The sequence below is a fragment of the Hyaena hyaena genome, unplaced genomic scaffold, assembly GCF_003009895.1.
Source record: "Hyaena hyaena isolate Hyena2069 unplaced genomic scaffold, ASM300989v1 scaffold_237, whole genome shotgun sequence".
Classification (NCBI taxonomy): Eukaryota; Metazoa; Chordata; class Mammalia; order Carnivora; family Hyaenidae; genus Hyaena; species Hyaena hyaena.
In genome coordinates, this window is record NW_024080874.1 from 1609378 (window position 1) to 1629307 (window position 19930).

The window sequence follows — 19930 nt, forward strand, 5'->3', positions numbered from 1 at the left end:
CACAGACTGAAACAGGCTCCAGGCTCTGAGCTGGCAGTCAGCACAGAGCTCGACGCGGGGCTTGAACCCATGAACCGCGAGATCATGACCTGAGCGAAAGTCAGACGCTTAACCGACTAAGCCACCCAGGCGCCCCTGTTTTGGCTATTGTTGAGAGTGCTGCTATGAACATTGGGGTACATGTGCTCCTATGCCTCAGCATTTCTGTATCCCTTGGGTAAATTCCTAGCACACACTGACTTTTAAGTGCCTGATACAGTGTTGTTAACCACTGGTACAGTGTCCTACAGCCGATCCCTTAGCGATCCTGTCGTTTGGCTGCAACTTTCTGCTCCCCATTTCTCCCTCCTCCTGGAGGCAGCAACCATTCTACTCTCTGCTTCTGTGAGTTTGACTCTCCCAGTCTCCTCCCCGAAATCGAATCATGCAGTGTTTGTCCTTGTGGGACTGCTCCTTCACGCAGCATGACGTTCTCCTGGTTCACTAGCCTTGGAGCATATGACAGGGTTTCCTTCTTTGTCTTTTTTTTTTTTTTACATTGATTTTTGAGAGACCGAGGGAGACAGAATGTAAGCAGGGGAGGGGCAGAGAGAGGGAGACACAGAATCTGAAGCAGGCTCCAGGCTCTGAGCTGCCAGCACAGAGCCCAACGTGGGGCTCCAGCCCATGAACCACGAGATCCTGACCTGAGCCGAAGTCAGATGCTCACCCAACTGAGCCCCCCAGGCGCCCCCTTTCTTTGTCTCAAGGCGGGCTAATATGTCCCACTGTGTGGATATGCCGCATTTCTTTATCCACGCATCCATCCCATGACACACCTGTAGGCTGTTTCCACAGCTTGGGGAATGCAGATAGCGCTGCCGTGGACTTGGGAGCACAGGTGTCTCTTGCAAATCCTGATTTCAGTTCTTCTGGTTAAATACCCAGCAGGAGGATTGCTAGATTATACGAGAGTTCTATAAATGACAGGCTCTTAACCTATAATCACACCAAGAGGGAAAAAAAAAACAACCAACCCAGAACAAAACCTGTATTAGTATTACGTTTCTTTCTTATGCTGAATACTGTTGCACTGTACGAATATACCAAATTAAAAAAAATTTTTTTAACATTCAGTTTTTGAGAGAGGGAGAGCATGAGTGGGGGAGGGGCACAGAGCAAGGGAGACACAAAACCTGAAATAGGCTCCAGGCTCCGAGCTGTCAGCACAGAGCCTGACACAGGGCTTGAACCCACAGACCGTGAGATCATGACCTGAGCCGAGGTCGGACGCTTAACCGACTGAGCTACCCAGGCGCCCCAAGGAGATGCCACTTTATTTAGACATTCATCAGTTTAAGGGTCGCTTGGCTACTATGAGTAATACTGCTGTGAATATTCATGACACATTTTGGGTGAACCTGTGTTCATTCCTCTTGAGTATATACCAAGGAATGGACTTGTTGGATCATTTGGTAACTCTTCCTCCGCTTTTGGTGGGGCTGCCAGACTGTTTCCGACATGGTTGCACCATCTTCTGTTCCCCCCAGCAGTAGGGTTCCAGTGTCTCCACATCCTCCCCAACACTAGTTATGGTTCATCTCCTGGTATCTCTGTGGTTTAGATGTACATTTTCCTAATGGCTAAGGAGGTTGAGTATCTTTCCACGTGCTTATCGACCATCTGTGTATCTTCTTTTGAGAAATGTATGCAGATCCTTTGCCGAGTTTTTAATTTGGCTTTTTATCTTTTTATTATTGCGTTCTAAGAGTTCTCTATATATTTTGGATATGAGGCCTTATCAGATTTGCTGTACATGCTTGACTCAACAGACAGTGGGGCGAAGCTGCCGCCTGCGGGATTGTGACCGAACGTCTCTAGATCCAGTGCGGGGAGCCTCTTTTCCTGGGAAACGGGGTGCAGCCAGAAAGGGGCTGCCCCCTCGCCCGTCACGCAGTGTATGTTCACGGGGAACCTGGGGTTAAACCATCCGTTGACCGCCCATTGGTGGGTTGGGGTTTCATTCCCAGCAGAGCACCTCCCAGCTTGTGAAAAGAAGTAGAAACACCAAAAAAAGATCTTATCTTATGAATTGCAAATATTCCTCCCTTTCTGTGCATTGTTTTGTTTTTGTTTTTGTTTTTTTACTTTCTTGGAATATTGTTTGCGGCTCAAAAGTTTTCTATAAACAATATAGTTCAATTTACATAATTTTTTTTCTTGTTGTGCTTCCTTTTGTGGTCCTATCTAAGAAACCATTTGCCTAGGGGCGCCTGGGTGGCTTAGTCGGTTAAGCGTCCGACTTTCGCTTAGGTCATGATCTCGCGGTTCGTGGGTTCGAGCCCCACGTCGGGCTCTGTGCTGACTGCCAGCTCAGAGCCTGGAGCCTGTTTCATTCTGTGATTCCCTCCCTCTCTGACCCTCCCCTGCTCACGCTGTCTGTCTCTCTCTCTCCTAAAAATAAATAAAACATTAAAAAATTAAAAAAAAAAAAAAAAAGAAAGGAACCATTTGCCTAATCAGATGAGTTCTAAAGGTTTTGGTTTTGGGCTCTTACTTACGTTGAGGCCGGCAATACATTTTGAGTTTTGTGTTTGGTGTGAGGTAGGGCTCCAACTTCATTCTTTCCTTTGTGATGTCCACTGGTCCCAGCAGTATTTAGCAGAAAGACGACACTTTCTTCATTGAATTGTCTTGTCATCCGTGAAAATCACTGGACCATAAATGTAAATATTTGTAATTGGACTTTGCTTTCTTTTGATCTGTATGTCTTTTCTTATGCTGGTACCCCTCAGTCTTGGTTCCTGTAGTTTTGGGTAGTAAGTTCTGATGTTTGTTTGCTAATCTTTATATGAAATTGGTTTTCCGAAACTTAGAAGCACTGTGCATCCGCATGGTTTCTCTAGCTTCGTGGTCATAGAGCTCCCTCTTCTGTTGCTCTCCTGAAGTGTTCAGCAGTAGGGTTTCATGAGTTCTAAGATCTGGTTCCATTTTTTTTTTTCTTTTTCTTCTTCTTGTACCCATGTACTACTCAATTTGAAATCCCTTCCTGGGGTGCCTGGGTGGCCTAGTCGGTTATGCGTCCAACTTTCGCTTAGGTCATGATCTTGCGGTTCGTGGGTTTGGGCTTTGTGCTGACTGCCAGCTCAGAACCTGGAGCCTGTTTCAGTCTGTGACTCCCTCTCTCTCTGACCCTCCCCTGCTCATGCTGTCTCTATCTCTCTCCTAGAAATAAATAAAACATTAAAAAAAAAAAAAGAAATCCCTTCCCAACAGTTCATAATACAAGATACAAAAGGAAGAAAACTGGGGTCCGGTCTTGCTGTCCACAGACCCCTCTTGACAATTTGTACAAACAGTGTACAAAAAATAAATACAAATTTAAAACAAGAAACTGTGTACATACTTAGGATCCTTCAGTAGTTTAGTAAAGTGGAAGTATTCTTCCATCCTTATCTATTGAGTTTTCAAGAAATTCCTTTCAGGAAAACAACAGGTAGACATTTGCCAGAGTATATATACAGTTATTCTTAAAAGTATATATTCATGGGGCACCCGGGTGGCTCAGTTGGTTAAACGTCTGACTATTGATTTTGGCTCAGGTCCTGATCTCACGGTTTGTGAGTTCAAGCCCTGCATTGGGCTGTACTGACAGCACGAAGCCCGCTTGGGATTTTCTCTCTCCCTTTCTGTCTCTCTCAAAATAAATAAATAAGTAAATGTTTATGCAGAATGTTTTTGAATTTGCTTACTTACTATACATAAAGGATGTTTTAAAATTGGGACTATGTATCCACTGAAGAATATAAGAATATTCTTACCACTTTATTTATTTTTAAAGTGTATTTATTTTGAGAGAGGGAGGGGGGGAGAGAGAGAGAGAGAGAGAGAGAGAAACCTAAGCAGGCTCCGCACTGTCAGCTTGGATCCCGACACGGGACTTGAACTCATGAACCATGAGATCATGAGCCAAAACCAAGCACCAGATGCTTAACCAACTGAGCCACCGAGGTGCCCCTTATTAGCGCTTTTTAAATACTATTATTAAGACTTCTCAGAGTAATGGGGCTCCTGTCCTCTTGCACCCCCTTTCCTTTTTATTTACTTATTTTGAGACTGAGAGCAAGAGCTCAGGCGGGGGTGGGAAGAGGGCAGAGAGAGAGAGAGAGAGAGAGAGAGAGAGAGAATCTTAAGCGGGCTCCACACTGTCAGTGCAGAGTCTGATGCTGGAACCCAAGGAGATCATGACGAGCTGAAACCAAGGGTCGGATGCAGATCATGACCTGAGCTGAAACCAAGGGTCGGATGCCTAACTGACTGAGCCACCCAGGCGCCCAGAGCCCTCTTTCTTGATAGACAGGATTCCTGTACGGTTTGGGGAAGGAACCCAGGCTTCTTGTATACTTATTAATCCCGTTAGTGGATTCTGTTTAAGTAACTCCCAGTTATAGGGTGCCATCTCCCAGCAGTGCTTAGAAAAGCTGCTTCTGGTTACAGTGTCTCAGATGCCTTCTAGTTCAGGAAGTCTGTAACTTTGACACTTTCACTGTCCATAACTCATCTGTCGGCAAGTATTTTCCTGGCAGCTAGAATGTCTGGCCCTTTTGGGGGAGAAAGAGTCTCTCTTCCTGTATATCAGTGCTCCTCCAAAAACCCCTTTCCTGGTTGCCTGGCAGACCGCCTGGGGCGTGCTGACCCGGCTGCCGGGACCTGTGCTTATTCCCTCCAGGGGAGCCGGGAAGCGGGACGGAAAGCGATACTTCTCCAGACTTCCACAATCAGGAAAATGAGCCGAGCCAGGAGGACCCCGAGGATCTGGATGGATCTGTGCAGGGAGTGAAGCCTCAGAAGGCTGCTTCTTCTACTTCCTCAGGGAGTCATCACAGCAGCCATAAAAAACGAAAGAATAAAAACCGGCACAGGTCAGTGGCAGGGGCCTCCCCCCCCCCCCCCCCCCCCCCCCCCCCCCCCCCCCCCCCCCCCCCCCCCCCCCCCCCCCCCCCCCCCCCCCCCCCCCCCCCCCCCCCCCCCCCCCCCCCCCCCCCCCCCCCGCCAGCCCGGCCCCCCCAGCTCTTCAGGACTGGTGCCCTCTCTCTGTTGCAGTTGGGAAGAGATTGCTCTGGTCCAAATGAAATAGAAGTTTTCTCCAGGGGAGGGATTGGTGGGCACTTAGAGTAACCATGAAGGAAGACCTCTCTGTTCCAAGTGTAGAATTTCATTCTGTAAAAACTTCGTTTAATGCGGTGAATTTGGAATCCTTTTAGAAGAGCAGTGGGGAAGTAGAAATGGAGTCTGTGCCACTAGTACCTGTCGGGAAGCTGGAAAAGGGGAGAAAGTCTTTTGCTCTTAATCCTGGTCCCTGCCTACACTTATTCCCTTGGGGAGGGGGAGAGCTGATCTGACCTGCCTTTTTTTCTCTTTAAATATAAGTTTTTTGATTGCTAATGATTTCTGTTATATATCTCTCTAATATGCTGATTTCAGGTATCGGAGAGGTGTAATATAAAGTCTGTAAAATAAGAGAGTGCCTTTCTAGAGAGTGTATGTCCACCGTGTATGTGGGGTGGGGATGTCTTTCGGTTTCCTTCGTTTTTACAGTGTGTAATGAGGAAGGTATACATCGGTGCACAGAGAGTCAGGTGGCACCCAGAGAAGATTTTCACATTCCCTCTGCCTGGGGTTTGCAGGATAATCCTGGGGCCTCTTGACTCAGATAATTGGAAATTAAACAGCTGTACTCAGAGAGGGTAATGGCATAGTTTCTAGAGTGAAGAATCTTGCCCTGACCTCAACTCTTCTGGGAAGCACAAAAACCAGGAATCGACAGGCTGGCTTTTGTTCTGCTCCTCTTGGAGCCTGCATATATATATATATATATATATACTTTTTTTTTTAATGTTTTTATTTATTTTTGAGAGAGACAGAAACAGTACAAGCAGGGGAGGGGCAGAGAGAGAGAGGGAGACACAGAATCCAAAGCAGGCTCTGAGCTGCCAGCACAGAGCCTGATGCGAGGCTCAAACTCACAAACTCATGAGATCAAGACCCGAACCAAAGTCGGGCGCTTAACCGACTGAGCCACCCAGGCGCCTGCCAACTGAGATGAAAGGGGGAGAGCAAGGAAAGGGTGGGGTTCCCGCCCCCCAGGGTGCTCCTGGGCTGAGTTGTTCCACAGACGCAGAGGCCGTTCCTTCACGCACCCAAGGTGGTCACATTGTTAGCTTTGTGGTCATGGCGCGTAGGGATGATGTAGAATGACCTTAAACTGGTTTCAGCCTCCTAGGTGTCAAGAGATTCTTTAATCCTTTTGAGAAATTTTCCTGTCAATGGTGGTGGTGGTTTTTAGAGTGCAGAAATCTTATTTCCTCCAGATAGTGGGTCAAGACTGCTGCTTAGCACTTTCCTGCAAACCAAAAATCACTATGCCAATCTCGTGGCTGCAGTGACAAAAGCAAAAATTGCTTATCTTTTTTTTGTGTGTAAGGTTATAGGCTGGAGAGTCACTGGGATAGGACTGATGCTAGCTGATCCCAAACGGTAGCAGGGAGCCATGATTTTTTTTTTTTAGAGAGCACATGGAGAGGGGAGGGGAGGGATGAGAGGTAGGAGTGAGACTCTTAAGCAGGCTCCATGCTCAGTGCAGAGCCTGATGCAGGACTTGATTCCATGTCCTTGGGATCATGACCTGAGCAGAAATCAAAAGAATCAGATGCTCAACCCACTGAGCCACCCAGGCCCCCTGAGGGAACCATACTCTTAAAATATTTCTTTAAATTGTCTAAATAATTAAACGTCGTGCTTGCTCTGTGTTGCTTTTATGAAATTTACTCCAGTGGCATTTTAAAGTAATTTTTTTTTCGTGCTTCACAGTGTCTAGCATAGGGGGAAGATTCCTTGGAAGTTTCTGGGATGTTTTGTCCACTCGTGATATGATAGATAGCTCCAGTTTGTTGTAGCTAACCCTTCCCTGGTTTTTTGTTTTTGTTTTTGTTTTATTTCTAGGAGAGAGAGAGACCGCGTGAGCAGGGGAGGGTCAGAGAGAGAGGGAGTCAGACTGAAACAGGCTCCAGGCTCTGAGCTGGCAGTCAGCACAGAGCCCGACACGGGGCTCGAACCCACGAACCGCGAGATCATGACCTAAGCGAAAGTCGGACGCTTAACCGACTAAGCCACCCAGGCGCCCCTATCCTTCCCTGGTTTTAATGCCATGATCAGCTGACTGATAAACGGGAAGCAAGCGTGAACTTCACTTTCCTCCTGCAGGTCCCTAGTAGATTTCCATAGGAACAGCACGTCTCCCTGCCGTTCCTATAAATACTAGGATTTATAAAGATCTTTGATGTTAGTTATTGCTTTCGCAAATGACATTTTTGGTCTGAAAAGCCGGGGCCGTTTGTCATCTTCCCGGTTTGACATCTGGCCGACCTCCTCCCTTTGGCTGTAGGCGCTTACCTGCCCCAGGGGAGCAGAGTGGAGCTGACGTGCCTTCTTTCTGTGTGAACAGGTTCGGCGCACCGGAGTGGCATCTCAGCGGCCAGTTAAGTTCTCAGATTCCTGCCGTCTTCGGTCAGGAAGTGTCCAGACCCTTTGTCCCCTGACTAGTGTCTGCCCCGGTGGGGTTCGGGGCGGAGTGCCTCATACACATTTGCACGTTTGCACCCCGAATGGTACTTGTTTCTCCCGCCAACGTGCCAGCCCCCGCCCCCCACATACTCAGATGAAGTCAGTCGTAAGTTATTTCAGCAAGTGCCTGAGCACTCGCTGTGCGCCAGGCGCTGTTTAGCGGTGAGTAAAGCAAAGCAGAAATAAATATGGAAGTTCAGCAAAAAGGAATAACTTTTGGATTTGTCCTCCTTAGAAATATGAACAGTTATCGCATGATTTGTAGCATTCACCAATGATCACCTTGGTCTGAATCCTTACATTTTACATAACATCTGAACAGTAAGCCCCAGTGGCGGTAAGGGAAAAAGTCGCGATGCTAACTAACAGCTGCTCTTACAGGTTTTTACTACTAGACAGGACCCTAGAATTCTCCCAGGTAGTTTGCAGAGTTTTGGTTAGGCGGGTACAGTCCACTTTAACTTGCGAGCAAAATGAAGTGAGGCCGAGGGTTAGGTTTTCGATAGTTCCTGGTCGGTACACCGTGTACCCTTTCCCACATGCCATACGGGACACTGAAGTTATGCTTTCTTCCAGCTTCACTCTTGCAAACATGGGCTCAGAGGGAAATACAGCATTTTGCATATTGTTCCAGCAACTACCTGCGGTGTGAAAGGTGTCACGGCAGCCAAGGAGCTGGCATCCTGCTCAGGGTTCATGTTTGCCTTGGAGGCCTGCCCGGACTGTGGTCTGTTTGCAGCAGCGGCCCGCGCAGCCTCCTGCCCTGCGCGGTTCCCTTGCAGATCCCTGGGGCTGGGGGGCTGCGGGAGATCAGCTCGCCTTTGTTTTGGTAGGGGGGCTGTCAGTTTGGGTGTTCTAAACCCTGGCCCTGCAGTTTCTGGAGCAGGCCTAGCACTGAGGCGCTTCACTTGACCCTTGGCCACTAGGATGAATGCTGCAGAAAGAGAACCAGGGCCGCCGGCCACGCCTCCCACATAGAACTTGAGTTCCGAGTTGCAAAATGCATTCTGTTTTCAAAAGCGTATAAAGTTTTTCTCTCTTACGTTGGTCAGAGTATATTGCGCTGAATCATTAGTGCTGTCTTCGAAGCACCTTTTGTTATATGACTAAACCCTTCTTTCTCCATTTCTTCTAATGCCCTATTTATATTCTTCATGACAGTTAAATATTTTACAAGTTCTAACTCTGAGTCTGGCAGCTAATAGAGGGCCTGCAGTCACCTCATTTCCTAATGAAATAACTTTGCCTTTTTCATAGTCTGTTCTGGTACGACATCCAGGAGGGAAGGGACTCACCCCACCACAAAGTCTTGGGTTCTTTGATGTTTGAAACTTTATGGCTTAAGATTCTGAAAGCTGATTTTGTTTCTACAAGTCTTGCTAGGGTGGCTAATCAACTAATTTATTCAATTAGTATATTAATTTCTATTGCTTTCTTCCTTTCAAATGCTGCCCCTCAGCCCGTCTGGCATGTTTGATTATGACTTTGAGTAAGTTTGATTCGAATTAGTATTTGTGCTGTGTTGTTTAGTGTGTAGAGACCGATATGCGTTTTTGAGACCTTTCTAACCCATAGTTTATCTGTTTAATTGTAGGTATGTATATTAGGTTAGGCTGGGAAGTTTTTTTTAAAAACAGAAAAACGTGATGGAGGTAACATTTTATTTAATAACTTAAGCAAAATTAAGTAAACTTCACTTTTATGCATTGTAATGTCTTTAAAAGTAGATAACCTTTACTTTAATTCACATTTAAATTGATTTTCTGGCTTTGCTTCGTAAGGAGATTAATAGTTAAGACCTTGATATTTTGCTTTGGAAAGATTTAAAACTTGAAATTTGTTTAATTTCTTTTGTGTTTCATGCCCAGAAATACAAACTCCTAGTCTCTTTCCTGTTGCTAATCATTACGTGTGTCAGTGATTATCAGCTGATAGAGTTACAGAGCTAACACGTTACATAGAGCATGCCTTCTTAATCCTCTCTCTTTAACGCCTAGTTTTGAATAGTGTTAAATTTTTATGGCTTTCGTAACTGCTGCATATTTCTTTTTGTCATCTAAGTTTGCCTTGCGGCAAGAGTCTCTGGCTGTGTTTTTAAATACTTGCTTAATAATATCTGGGTAAACAGCTAAATATGACATAGTCTAATGAAGAATGTGGACTTTACTTAACCAAATAGTCTTTGTTATAGCTTTGCCCTATGCAGTAGCTGATTCCTGGCCCCTTTTTCTGTAAATTAAAATGCAAATATCTTTTATCTTTTCTATCGCAGGATTGATCTGAAGTTAAACAAAAAACCACGAGCTGTAAGTATCAGCCAGACCATTTCAGAGAGGCTGGTAATTTTGTAGATTAGAACTGTGTGTTCGTCCTCAGAGCCCGAGTGCTCCTGTTTGTGCGCTTGCTCACTCTCTCTCACTTTCTCTCTCTCTCTCTCTCTCTCTTTCTCTCTCTCTCTCTCTCTCTCTCTCTCTCTCTCTCTCTCTCTCTCTCTCTCGGGTTGCAGCTCCCATTTTGAAGGCTGGGGTATCCATTTGGGTACACTTCAACTTGTAGGTGTTACTTACTTTCTTTTGTATTTTGGATAGAGAAAAGGGGCCACACATTTTTCCTGAAAAGTCCTTTTGATTAAAGAATGAATTAATACTAGGGTTTGGGCGGGGGTTGTTTGTTTGTTTCTTTGTTGTTTTTCTTTCTCTGGGCAGCTCAGGGGGCCTGATAAGGGCAGAATTGATGTTTCAGTCCCTCCATGGACTTGGGAGACAAGCCATTTTCAGATGTGAAGTATTGCCTGGTACATTTGAAGTAGAATCTTTGGCTACAGAGCAAGCCCCTAGCAGGATTCTTTATGAGTGAGGTGTTTTTTTTTTCCCCTTAGGTTCAAACTAATGTTCTGCTGAGGGTAAGTTGGGACTTTGTTTTTCTCTCTTCAGGACTATTAGAAGACTCGTTAGTGCAGAAGCTTCCAGGCTATAGAGCCCTGCTTCCCTCCTCCCACCTCACAAAGATAAATATCCCTCACCTGAGTGCGCGGCCGTCCACCTCTGCTTTCCCAGACCCAGTGCCTGTGACTTTGAATTGTTTGTTCTGAACCGTGGTGACAAGTCATTTCTGTAAGACCACATTGGATCGTTTACCTTGTGTCATTTTTAGTAACAGAACTGCAAGAAGACCGAGCCCTGGTTATAATTCCAGCAAGTTGCTAACTGTGCATTTCTCCCTTCTTGGAATGAGTGTCTCCTCCCCCCCCCCCCACAGCCCCCACCCCCTACACTGGCTGGCACCAGCTTTGTCGTCTGTGATACCCATCGAGAAATGTTTTTCTGGCTTTGTTTTATGCTGAAAGTAGAACATAGGGCACAGTTCAGAAGGAGGCTGTAAATATCTGGCATTTTCGTATTTTGTTTGCGTTTTCTTATTTTTCTATTGTTTTTATCATCTTCTTTTCTTTTGGGACTTTTTGTAATGCTGTTGTACAGCTCATACCTTCCTGCTGGCATATCTGATCATTCGCTTCCTGAAATTGCCAGTACTCTTAACAGAAGGTAATCTGGTTTGCCATAAATAAAATGGGAAACTTGGCTCTGGTTTTTTTGTTTTTTTTCCAGGGGGAAGGTAACGAGTGTTTATTTAATAATTACCTATCCTAAATCTCTGTGCGTTGGAAGCAGTTTCATGTTCAAGGAACAGGAAAAGCTGAGAAACCGAAGTTTAAATCGGTCCTCTGAAGATAGATATTTTTATTCTTTTATATAAATAAAATTTCACAGGTGTTGACTTCTCATGCTTTACTTTTAAACCTGAGATTGGGTTTTTTTTTTTCACTTATTTTATTTATTCGTATCATGCCTTATGGAAATTTATTTCCTTTCCCATTTTTCTCTCTTTGCTGGTATCTGCCTGATGAAACATTTGCTCTAAAAAGCATTAAGGCATACGGAAAGGCTCCCACTCGCACCCAAAGCTGGTAACGTAGGGAGTTCTTGAGCAGAGTGAAGGATAGGAGCCGTGAGAGCCAGCGATGCCTGCGGACCTCTCCCACAGCAGGCCAGCTAGGCTGAGGCACTTGCCCATCTGTTGAACTCTCACCTGCCTCTAGAGTGGTGCTCTACCTCGACGGCTCACTGGAATCACCTGGGGAGCTTAATGACCTACCGATGCCTGCCCACCCCCCACCTCCCGCCCCAGAGACTCTGACTGGGGTCCAGTCTAGTTTGGGGGATTTCCTTCCAAAGAGTCCCTGGGATTCTGATAAGAAGCCAGGCTGCGAACCACTGCATTAGGAGTGTTTGATTGAAATCCTATGTTGCGAATCAGTCTATGGGATAAGATTTGGGGCCCTGCCCTTCCTTTCATGCTGTTTAGTCATAGTCCTTGACTTATGCCCATATCTTTGTTAGAAAAAAAATATGTTCCATTGTGATAATATTGGTAGAGCTGAATATGGATGGCATCTGTTATCAAAATGAGTCTACCTTGTCGGGTGTGCAAAAGCTTTCAGTCTTGTTCTTGAATAAACTTTTTTTTTTTTTGACTCTGTGGCTAATTAGATGTCTTTGGCTATGTCTTTGGTAACAGGGCTCCAGTGTTAGCATTTTTAAGAAAACGGTTTCTTCTATTTAGATTGTTCCTTCAGAAAAGAAAGGAACAGCTGTAAAACTAAAAACAACGGGAACCAGAAACTTTCTGTATCCGCCTTTGTCAGTTTCTCTCTTTCCCCAGAAGAGAGGGGTGGGGGTTTCCGCAGTTGCCGTGACCCCAAGGAAAAGCACACAGCAAACCTGAACGTATTTCTGACTCTTCTAGGCTGACACTTGCTGGAGACACAGTCAGACTGTGCTTAAAAAGATGTATTATTTAAAAACATAACCCGTGTATGTGAATACACACGTGTACATAAAATCATGGTTAGAGGCCGGCTGCTTCCTTAATACTTATTTTCTGTATAAAGTTTTAATCATTGATTGGGGGACCTCCCGGTTGTCCTGTAAGCGGGCCACAGACTGAAGATAGTTAAGTCCTGAGAGACTGTTTATGTTCTCCAGATCGGGAAAGCTTAGGGAAAAAACCCAAGAGGTCCTGCTTCCCATGCTTGTGAGTTTTGTAACTCTGTTTATTAAGTTTGTCTGACACACATACACCGGACCAGTGACCCCGGAATCAGAACGGCTGCCAGGACCCCTGAGAGAGGCTTCCTTCCAGACAGGTCTTCACCAGGTTACTTAGGTTTGGAATGGTATTTTGCCTTAGGCCTTTAGTCTTCTCATCTCCACGTTGGGAAGAGGTTGTCCTTTGCTCCTCTGGGTAGTTTATAAGACATTTTTAAAAACCTGGGCACTTGGTAGTTGTATTTTATGTCTTCTTGCGGAAGATCGTGTGTACAAAGCTCGCTAGGGAGCCTTAAGTATTCCCTTCCAGGGGCTGAGGAAATAGTTTGTTGAAACTCAGAAAGGTTCTTGATAGCATCAGACCCCACAGGTTGAAGAAGGAGAGCAGGGAAAACCCGACCGAGTGAAAGACTGGCAGCTCTTTGGGGCCCACGGGAGGGTCTGAGGGAAGGGCCTCAAGTTCGGACCCGGCCCATGCGAGCTGAGCGCATGGGTTTTCAGAGCTGCCATGCATGTCTTGGGTGCCTTCTGAGGGCTTTCACAGATTGAGCCTTTGGGTGCTCTAGAATACTCTGTAGTATTCCATAGAGAGTATTCTCGACATCTTGACCCGTGTGGCAAATAAGGGAACTGAAATAAGTATTAAAATGGCCAAACTTTTTTTTTTTTTTTACAAATAGTTTATTGTCAAATTAGTTTCCACTTAATACCCGGTGCTCATCCCCACAAGTGTCCTCCTCCATGCCCATCCCTCCTCCCCCCCACATCCATCAGTCCTCAGTTTTTGTCAGCATTCAAGAGTTTGCCTCTCTCATGGTTTGCCTCTCTCCCTTTCCCCCACCATTTCCCCCCTTCTTCTCCCCCTTGTTCCTCCGTCAAGTTCCTCCTAATCCTCCTATATGTGCAAACATATGATATTTGTCCTTCTCTGCCTGACTTATTTCGCTCAGCATAACACCCTCAAGGTCCATCCACGTTGCTGCACATGGCCAGATTTCATTCTTTCTCATTGCCATGTAGTATTCCATGGTATAGATAAACCACATCTTCTTGATCCATTCATCTGTTGATGGACACTTAGGCTCTTTCCATGTTTTAGCTATTGTGGAGAGTGCTGCTATGAACATTGGGGTACATGTGCTCCTATGCCTCAGCATTTCTGTATCCCTTGGGTAAATTCCTAGCAGTGCTATTGCTGGGTCATAGGGGAGTTCTATTGTTAGTTTCCTGAGGAACCTCCACACTGTTTTCCAGAGGGGCTGTACCAGTTTACATTCCCACCAACAGTGTAGGAGGGTGCCCGTTTCTCCACATCCTCGCCAGCATCTAGAGTTCTCTGATTTGCTCATTTTAGCCTCTCTGACTGGCGTGAGGTGGTATCTCAGTGTGGTTTTGATTTGTATTTCCCTGATGAGGAGGGATGCTGAGCATCGTTAAAATGGCCAAACTTTGAAAGGAGTAAATATGCTGCTTTAAAACATGCTGTGACCTAGTTTTTTTTTTCTTTTTGCTTTTATTCTGATTGCTCTGCCCCTGAGCCTCACTCCACATTACTGAGGCATCAATCACTACGTGTAAAAATGCACCTCTGAGGCCCAACCCCAGGGCCACTGCCCTGGTGCAGTATGGAAAGAGTGGGCTCTTGCTTCCTTGTGCCCATGGGCACCCCCCTCCCAGGTTGGTGTCCTCAATGCCCAGAGAGGCGATGTGCCCTGAAGACACAGAGAGAGTGGGAAGGAATTGGGATCCTCATTCCCGCGTTCATGTAAACGTTCTCACATCTGAATTTTCTAGGCGATAAGCTCACAATTTGAAACTGCTTTCACTTTGTTTGGAAAACTGCTTTTGCAGAGTAAAAGTTTTCACCGCTGAGACGGGTGGTGGTGTGGAGTCTGAGCCCAGCGTGGGGCGATGGTCGCCAGGAAGGAGGGTGTGGAGGACGGCCCCGTGGCAGGTGGGAAGAATACATCCGGCCTGCGATGTGTATTTATTTTCTGGCTCAGCCTTTTTTAGCCCTCACTTTGAATGTGTTACACAGTCTACATAAATATTTATTAGTACATGTAGATAATTTACAATTGTTCAGTTGAACTGCAAGCAGTTGCTGACATTCAACCATTCTGATCTTCCAAACAGGCAGTTAGGGGTATGTGTGCCTTAAGTGTTGACTGTTCATGTTCAAGAATAAACTTTAGAGACCCCCCCCCCCCACTGACCCCCGCACTGGCCATACTACCCATCCTCAGATCCCCACCCCCACCCCCATAACTGACTTCTGTCCCTTCCTCAGGCTTTAAAATACTTCATTTGAATAAGTAATACATGCAAACGACATACATTCAGATAGTACTGGAGTAGGGTCAGGGAAAAAAGTCCACCTGCCCCTCAGCGGCCAGCTGTCCTTCCCAGAGGCAGTTCCTTGCATGCCCTTCCAAAGGAGCTCATTCACACACATGCCTGTGGCTTTTACAAAACTGGTAGCATATGTTTTTCATCTAGTAACACAGCTATGCTTACACCAAACTGTGTAACCGGTCTACTGATGGCATGAGTGCTCTTTCTCCTCTTTTGCCATTTTGGGCAGTGTCATGGCACCTTACATTTTGCAAATATGATTCTCAGCGGCTGGATGGCCGAGCTGTAGAGAACGTGTCAAGGGGTTCAAACACGGGTCTCATGGCGATTTTTATCGCCCTGGCCGCTTTTCAAATATGAAAACATGTATTTTTTTTTTCTCCTTCTCCTTTCCTTATTCCTCCAGTCCCTGAGGATTTTTCTTGGGTAATATGTTACCCATAGCAGTTGGAATTTTCTGGAGCTTTCAAGTTTTGTAGAAGGCGTGACCGTGACCTCTGGTGGTGTTTTGCACGGTGGAGCTGCAGGTGCCATTAAAAATCCCCATTTGGGGGGCACCTGGCTGGCTCACTTGGTAGACCTGACTCCTGATCTCAGGGGCCTGAGTTCAAGCCCCACATTGGGCATAGAGCTTACATTTAAAAAAAAGCTGTGGGGGAGGCACCTGGATGGCTCAGTCGGTTGAGCGTCCGACTTCGGCTCAGGTCATGATCTCAGTTCATGAGCTTGAGCGTCACATCTGGCTTACTGCTGTCAGCGCATAGCCTGCTTAGGATCCTTTATCCCCCCTCTCTCTGCCCCTCCCCCACTTGCGGTATCCCCAAAATTAGCATTACCAAAAGAAAAAGGAAAAAGCATTAAAAAAAAAAATTCCCATTTTTGCCTCAGCACTTTCCATATTACCTACCTTCTTTAGATTCTTGTTTTCAGATCCTATTGAAGATGCTTGTCTCTCGACATTTCGGTCAGGCCAGTGCTGGTGGGCGTGAGGGCCCAGCCACACCTGCTGCACAGACAGTTGTACCAGGACTTGCCAGCAGGTGGCAGGCAGAGCACCAGGAGCACCCCGGGCTTCCAGAGGGGCTCTTCTCTGGAGAGCAGCCAGAATCTGAGCCACTGGACCCTCCCCAGAGCCAGCAACATGCCCGAGTCAGTGTGGGTGGGTATGCGTGGCCTGACCCTGCCCTTCCACCTGGCTCTGCAGCCATTTCTTAAATGGGTGAACAACTTATGATGGCCAGCAGCTGCCTTGAGATGGGCTTCAGGAGGCCACATCCTAGGATGACAGCCTGGGGCCACCTCCCCATCCAGGAACTAGCTGGGAGGATTTACATACCCTGGCCTGGGATGGCTTGAGTTTCCTTAATTGTAGGCCTTTACTTCCTGTCTATTTCAGCCAAATCTCCCACACCCTTCCCATGAACAAGGAGGTCCCCTGCACAGGCTCTTACTCACCACTCTCTACTCCACCCACTCTGCTATGGTCTAGGGAGGAAGAAATGAGCCGGAGATTTGGGATTTGAGATTTGAGAAGCCCTAGAGAAAGAGGGCTAGGATCCCGCGACTGCCTTGTTTGGGGGGGCAGAAGCCCCCAGGGACCAGCCGGGCCCACTCCCCACACCCACCTCCTAGATTTGTGTTTCTCTGAAACCCAGTTTCTCTGATGGAGGCCTGCCCACCCGCTTCCTTCTGGGCCGGGGGTCCTGCCCTTTTCTGTAGGGGAGGAGGCATGGGGGAAGGAAGTGGCAGCTGCATGGTAAGCGGTGGCCTCTTCTCAGCCACTGCCCCACACCGCCCTAGGGAGACCAGCAATGTCTGCGGTGCTAGCAGTGCTGGGTGTGGGCAGCTCGGAAGAGCCAGGTACTCCCCTGGAGCCTTGGAAGTTCACCAGCTCTTCAGGGACCACTGGATTTTCCTTGGGCTAACAAAGTGGGATGGGCAGGGACTCTCATCTGTTTGTTCGGGAACTCTCATCCGTTTGTTCGGGGCCAGGTCATTCTGTGCCAGGGAGGCTAAGGTTTCTGTAGTCACCCTGTGCCCCCAGCAGGGTTAGCCCACCCTGAGACAGCTTGCCAGGAGACTCGGGGCCTGGCAAGAACCCAGGGTGAGGTGGGGGACCCGTGGGAGGGGGTTCGGGAAGGGCTGGCAAGAGTCCAGCCCCTGGAGCTCCCCAGGACCATTTCCCAACAATGCAAGGATTTGCATACTCGCTGATTTCCCCTCCGAGAACCAGGAAGGCAGAGGAGGAAAGGGCACACGCGGGGCAGCCACCTGACTTTGATCCTCTCTACGCCTGGGTGGCTTGAACTTCTGTCTCAGGATCAGTTGCTCTCCATGCCACCCTCTCCTTCCCACGAGCCTGTGGGAACCTTACAACCATCTTGTGAGGCAAGCTAGGGAGCTGAGGGAAGTGAGCAGCCCAGGGCCGCATGACTGGTACCACACAAACTGAGGTATCCACTCCTCAGTCTAGAGGGATGTGGGGATCATTGTGCCCCTTTTACAGGTGGGAACACTGAGGCCTTGTGAGGAAAGGTGCTTCAGCTGGCAGTGCAGGAGGCGGTGCGGAGAGCTTTGCAGTTACAGCCCAAGTCATGGGAAAAGAGCATCCTGGGCATTGGGCCTGGCGGCCAGATTGAGAAAGAGGCCCTGCGGGGGGCAGCTCCGGGCCCTGGATGGCAGGCGCAGCCATGCTGGATGCAAGCGCAGGCCATCAGGGCCCTGGACTGACTCAATCTGTGCCAGAGCCCGGCCTCAGCTGGCACCTGCCTTGTGGGCCCTGCTGTCCTGGTTGGTGCCGTCAGTGAGCCAGCAGGGCCGGGCACAGCCTCCTGACATGAGCCACCCCCAGCCTGGACCTGCTGCCTGTAGGACCCTCCCCCCCTCCCCCCAAAAGCACAAGCAGCAAATCAAGAGTTTTCAGCTCCAGCCAAGGGCCAAATGTGAGCCCTCACGTCTACGGACAGCTAGCTGGCTGGGTGAGAAGAGGGGCGTGGGCACCCGACTTCTCCTTCCCGGCCACTGCTGCGGCCTCATGGCCTTCGTGCTCCACACCGTGTGCAGATGGAGGGGCCTTGGTGGGTACGGCTGCTGCATCCACTGCTGAACATTTCACTGCCATGCTGGGGGATGCCCGTGTGGACACTGTACACCTAAACGGGGGGCGAGGCGCGGGGCTGAAGGCACCCCACTCTGCACCCTCTCGGGCCCAAGAGTTGCTGCAAACCAGTGCCTGGGGGCATTCTTTCTTCAGGTGTGTGGAGCCAGGGGCCCCAAACTCGAGGGCCGGCTCCAACCTGTCCTCCTGTCTGGGACCTTGGGCACCATGCTCGGCATTGCCAGTGGCTGATAATGAACTGGACTGGCTGGTCTTTTAGCTTCCTGTTCCATACAGAGAAATAGAGGCCTATAAATAGCCTTTTATCTTGGAATACAGTACTTGATTGGGAAAAAAATAGTTTGTAAATAAGGCAATGACATTTCTTTGTGCAGATAAAACCTTCGAAAGAGGCTGGAAGCAATGGGCATGGGGCACCTTGAAGAGCGCCGCAGGGTGTGGAGGCTTCGAGATAATGTTTGCTGAGATCCTCCCACCTGTGCCTCGGTTCCTGCCCAGTGAAAGCTTCTAAAGAATGTTCAGGGTGAAGAATGGAGTGAGGGCCTAATGTGCAGGGAGATGGCCAGTGTGATCACTTCCTCAACAGGCTGCACAGCTGTTCTGAGCTAGAGCAATTTCTAAAAAAAAATAGATACTATAAAAGCTTCATAAACAATAAGTACAAATTAGGTGAGATGTCCAAATATAGAATTATTCAAACTATTTTTCCATTTTGCCCTGCTGATAGTGTTTGTTTGGGGATCATTTGACAGCCCAGCTTTTCACTTGAAATATTTAAAGTTTAGGGGCGCCTGGGTGGCTCAGTCGGGTAAGTGTCCACCTTCGGCCCAGGTCATGATGTCACAGCCTGTGGGTTCAAGCCCCGCATTGGGCTCTGTGCTGACAACTCAGAGCCCAGAGCCTGCTTCAGATTCTGTGTGTGTGTCTCTCTCTCTGCCCCTCCTCCGCTTGTGCTTTCTGTCTCTTGTCTCTCTCAAAAATAAACATTAAAATTTTTTTCAAAAATAAATATTTAACATTTATGTCTCATTTATTCATCTGGGGAAAAAAAAGAAAAAGAAAAAATATTCCTGGCTGGCTTCCTTCCTTCTAGGGGCAGAGAAGGTTGAGATGGTGAGGTGAACACAGCCCACAGAGAATGCCAGAGGCCCTTTAATGGGCACTTACTGGGTGCCAGGCATTGGTTCACACACTCAACATGCATGTTCTCATGAACTCCCTACAATCCTATAAGGTGGGCACCCTTATTATCCTCATGTCACAGATGAGGAAATGGAGACCCAGAGGGGGGTGATCACTTGCTCTAGGAGACCTCATTGGCGGCAGAGACAGTTCTTGAGTTCGGGACCAGGACCCCTCGCCTCCCGCTTGGAGGTTACCCCGGCATGGCCTCCAGGCTGCTCCCCTAGCGCTCCCTGCTCCACTGGGCAACTTGACCTCTAGAACACGGCGGTGTCCAGGAAGATGGGGTCTAAGCTGAGCACCCAAGGGCTTCCCCACCCCCTTCTCTCCCAAACTCTCCTGGAAGCCCTATTCTCAGCCAGATGGTTTTCTGTCCTCGGCTCCGGTCACAGGACAGAAAAGGGGAATAGCCCAATCCCGCTGTCCCCTCCCCCCACCCCCACCTTCTCTCAAGGCCTCAGTAAAGGAAGCCTCTGCCCTCAAGGGGCTGAGCACTTTGGGGCAGGTGCCCACCTGCAGACCTTCCACTGCCCAAAGGCCAGCCCAACCCCCAGGCACAACGAAG

The 19930-nt window shown here is 47.9% G+C and overlaps 1 protein-coding gene across 5 annotated transcripts in view; it reads left to right on the forward strand.

Moving 5' to 3' along the window:
• The window catches only part of MEAF6 (MYST/Esa1 associated factor 6), a 34020-nt gene extending 15011 nt beyond the window's left edge, over positions 1–19009 (forward strand). The window contains exons 5-8 of one of the 5 annotated variants that reach the window (XR_005530538.1): positions 4709–4901; positions 9197–9254; positions 9875–9908; positions 10536–12134. Coding sequence is in view for 4 of the 5 variants with exons in the window: in XM_039244466.1 (XP_039100397.1) it covers positions 4709–4901; positions 7424–7577 (347 nt within the window). In the remaining variant the exon portion in view is untranslated. Of the gene's footprint in view, positions 1–4708; positions 4902–7423; positions 7809–9061; positions 9092–9196; positions 9255–9874; positions 9909–10535; positions 12135–18557 lie in introns of those variants that run through there. The other 4 variants (XM_039244468.1, XM_039244469.1, XM_039244470.1 and 1 more) reach the window with 4 other exon arrangements.
• The last annotated feature ends 921 nt before the right edge of the window (positions 19010–19930 follow it).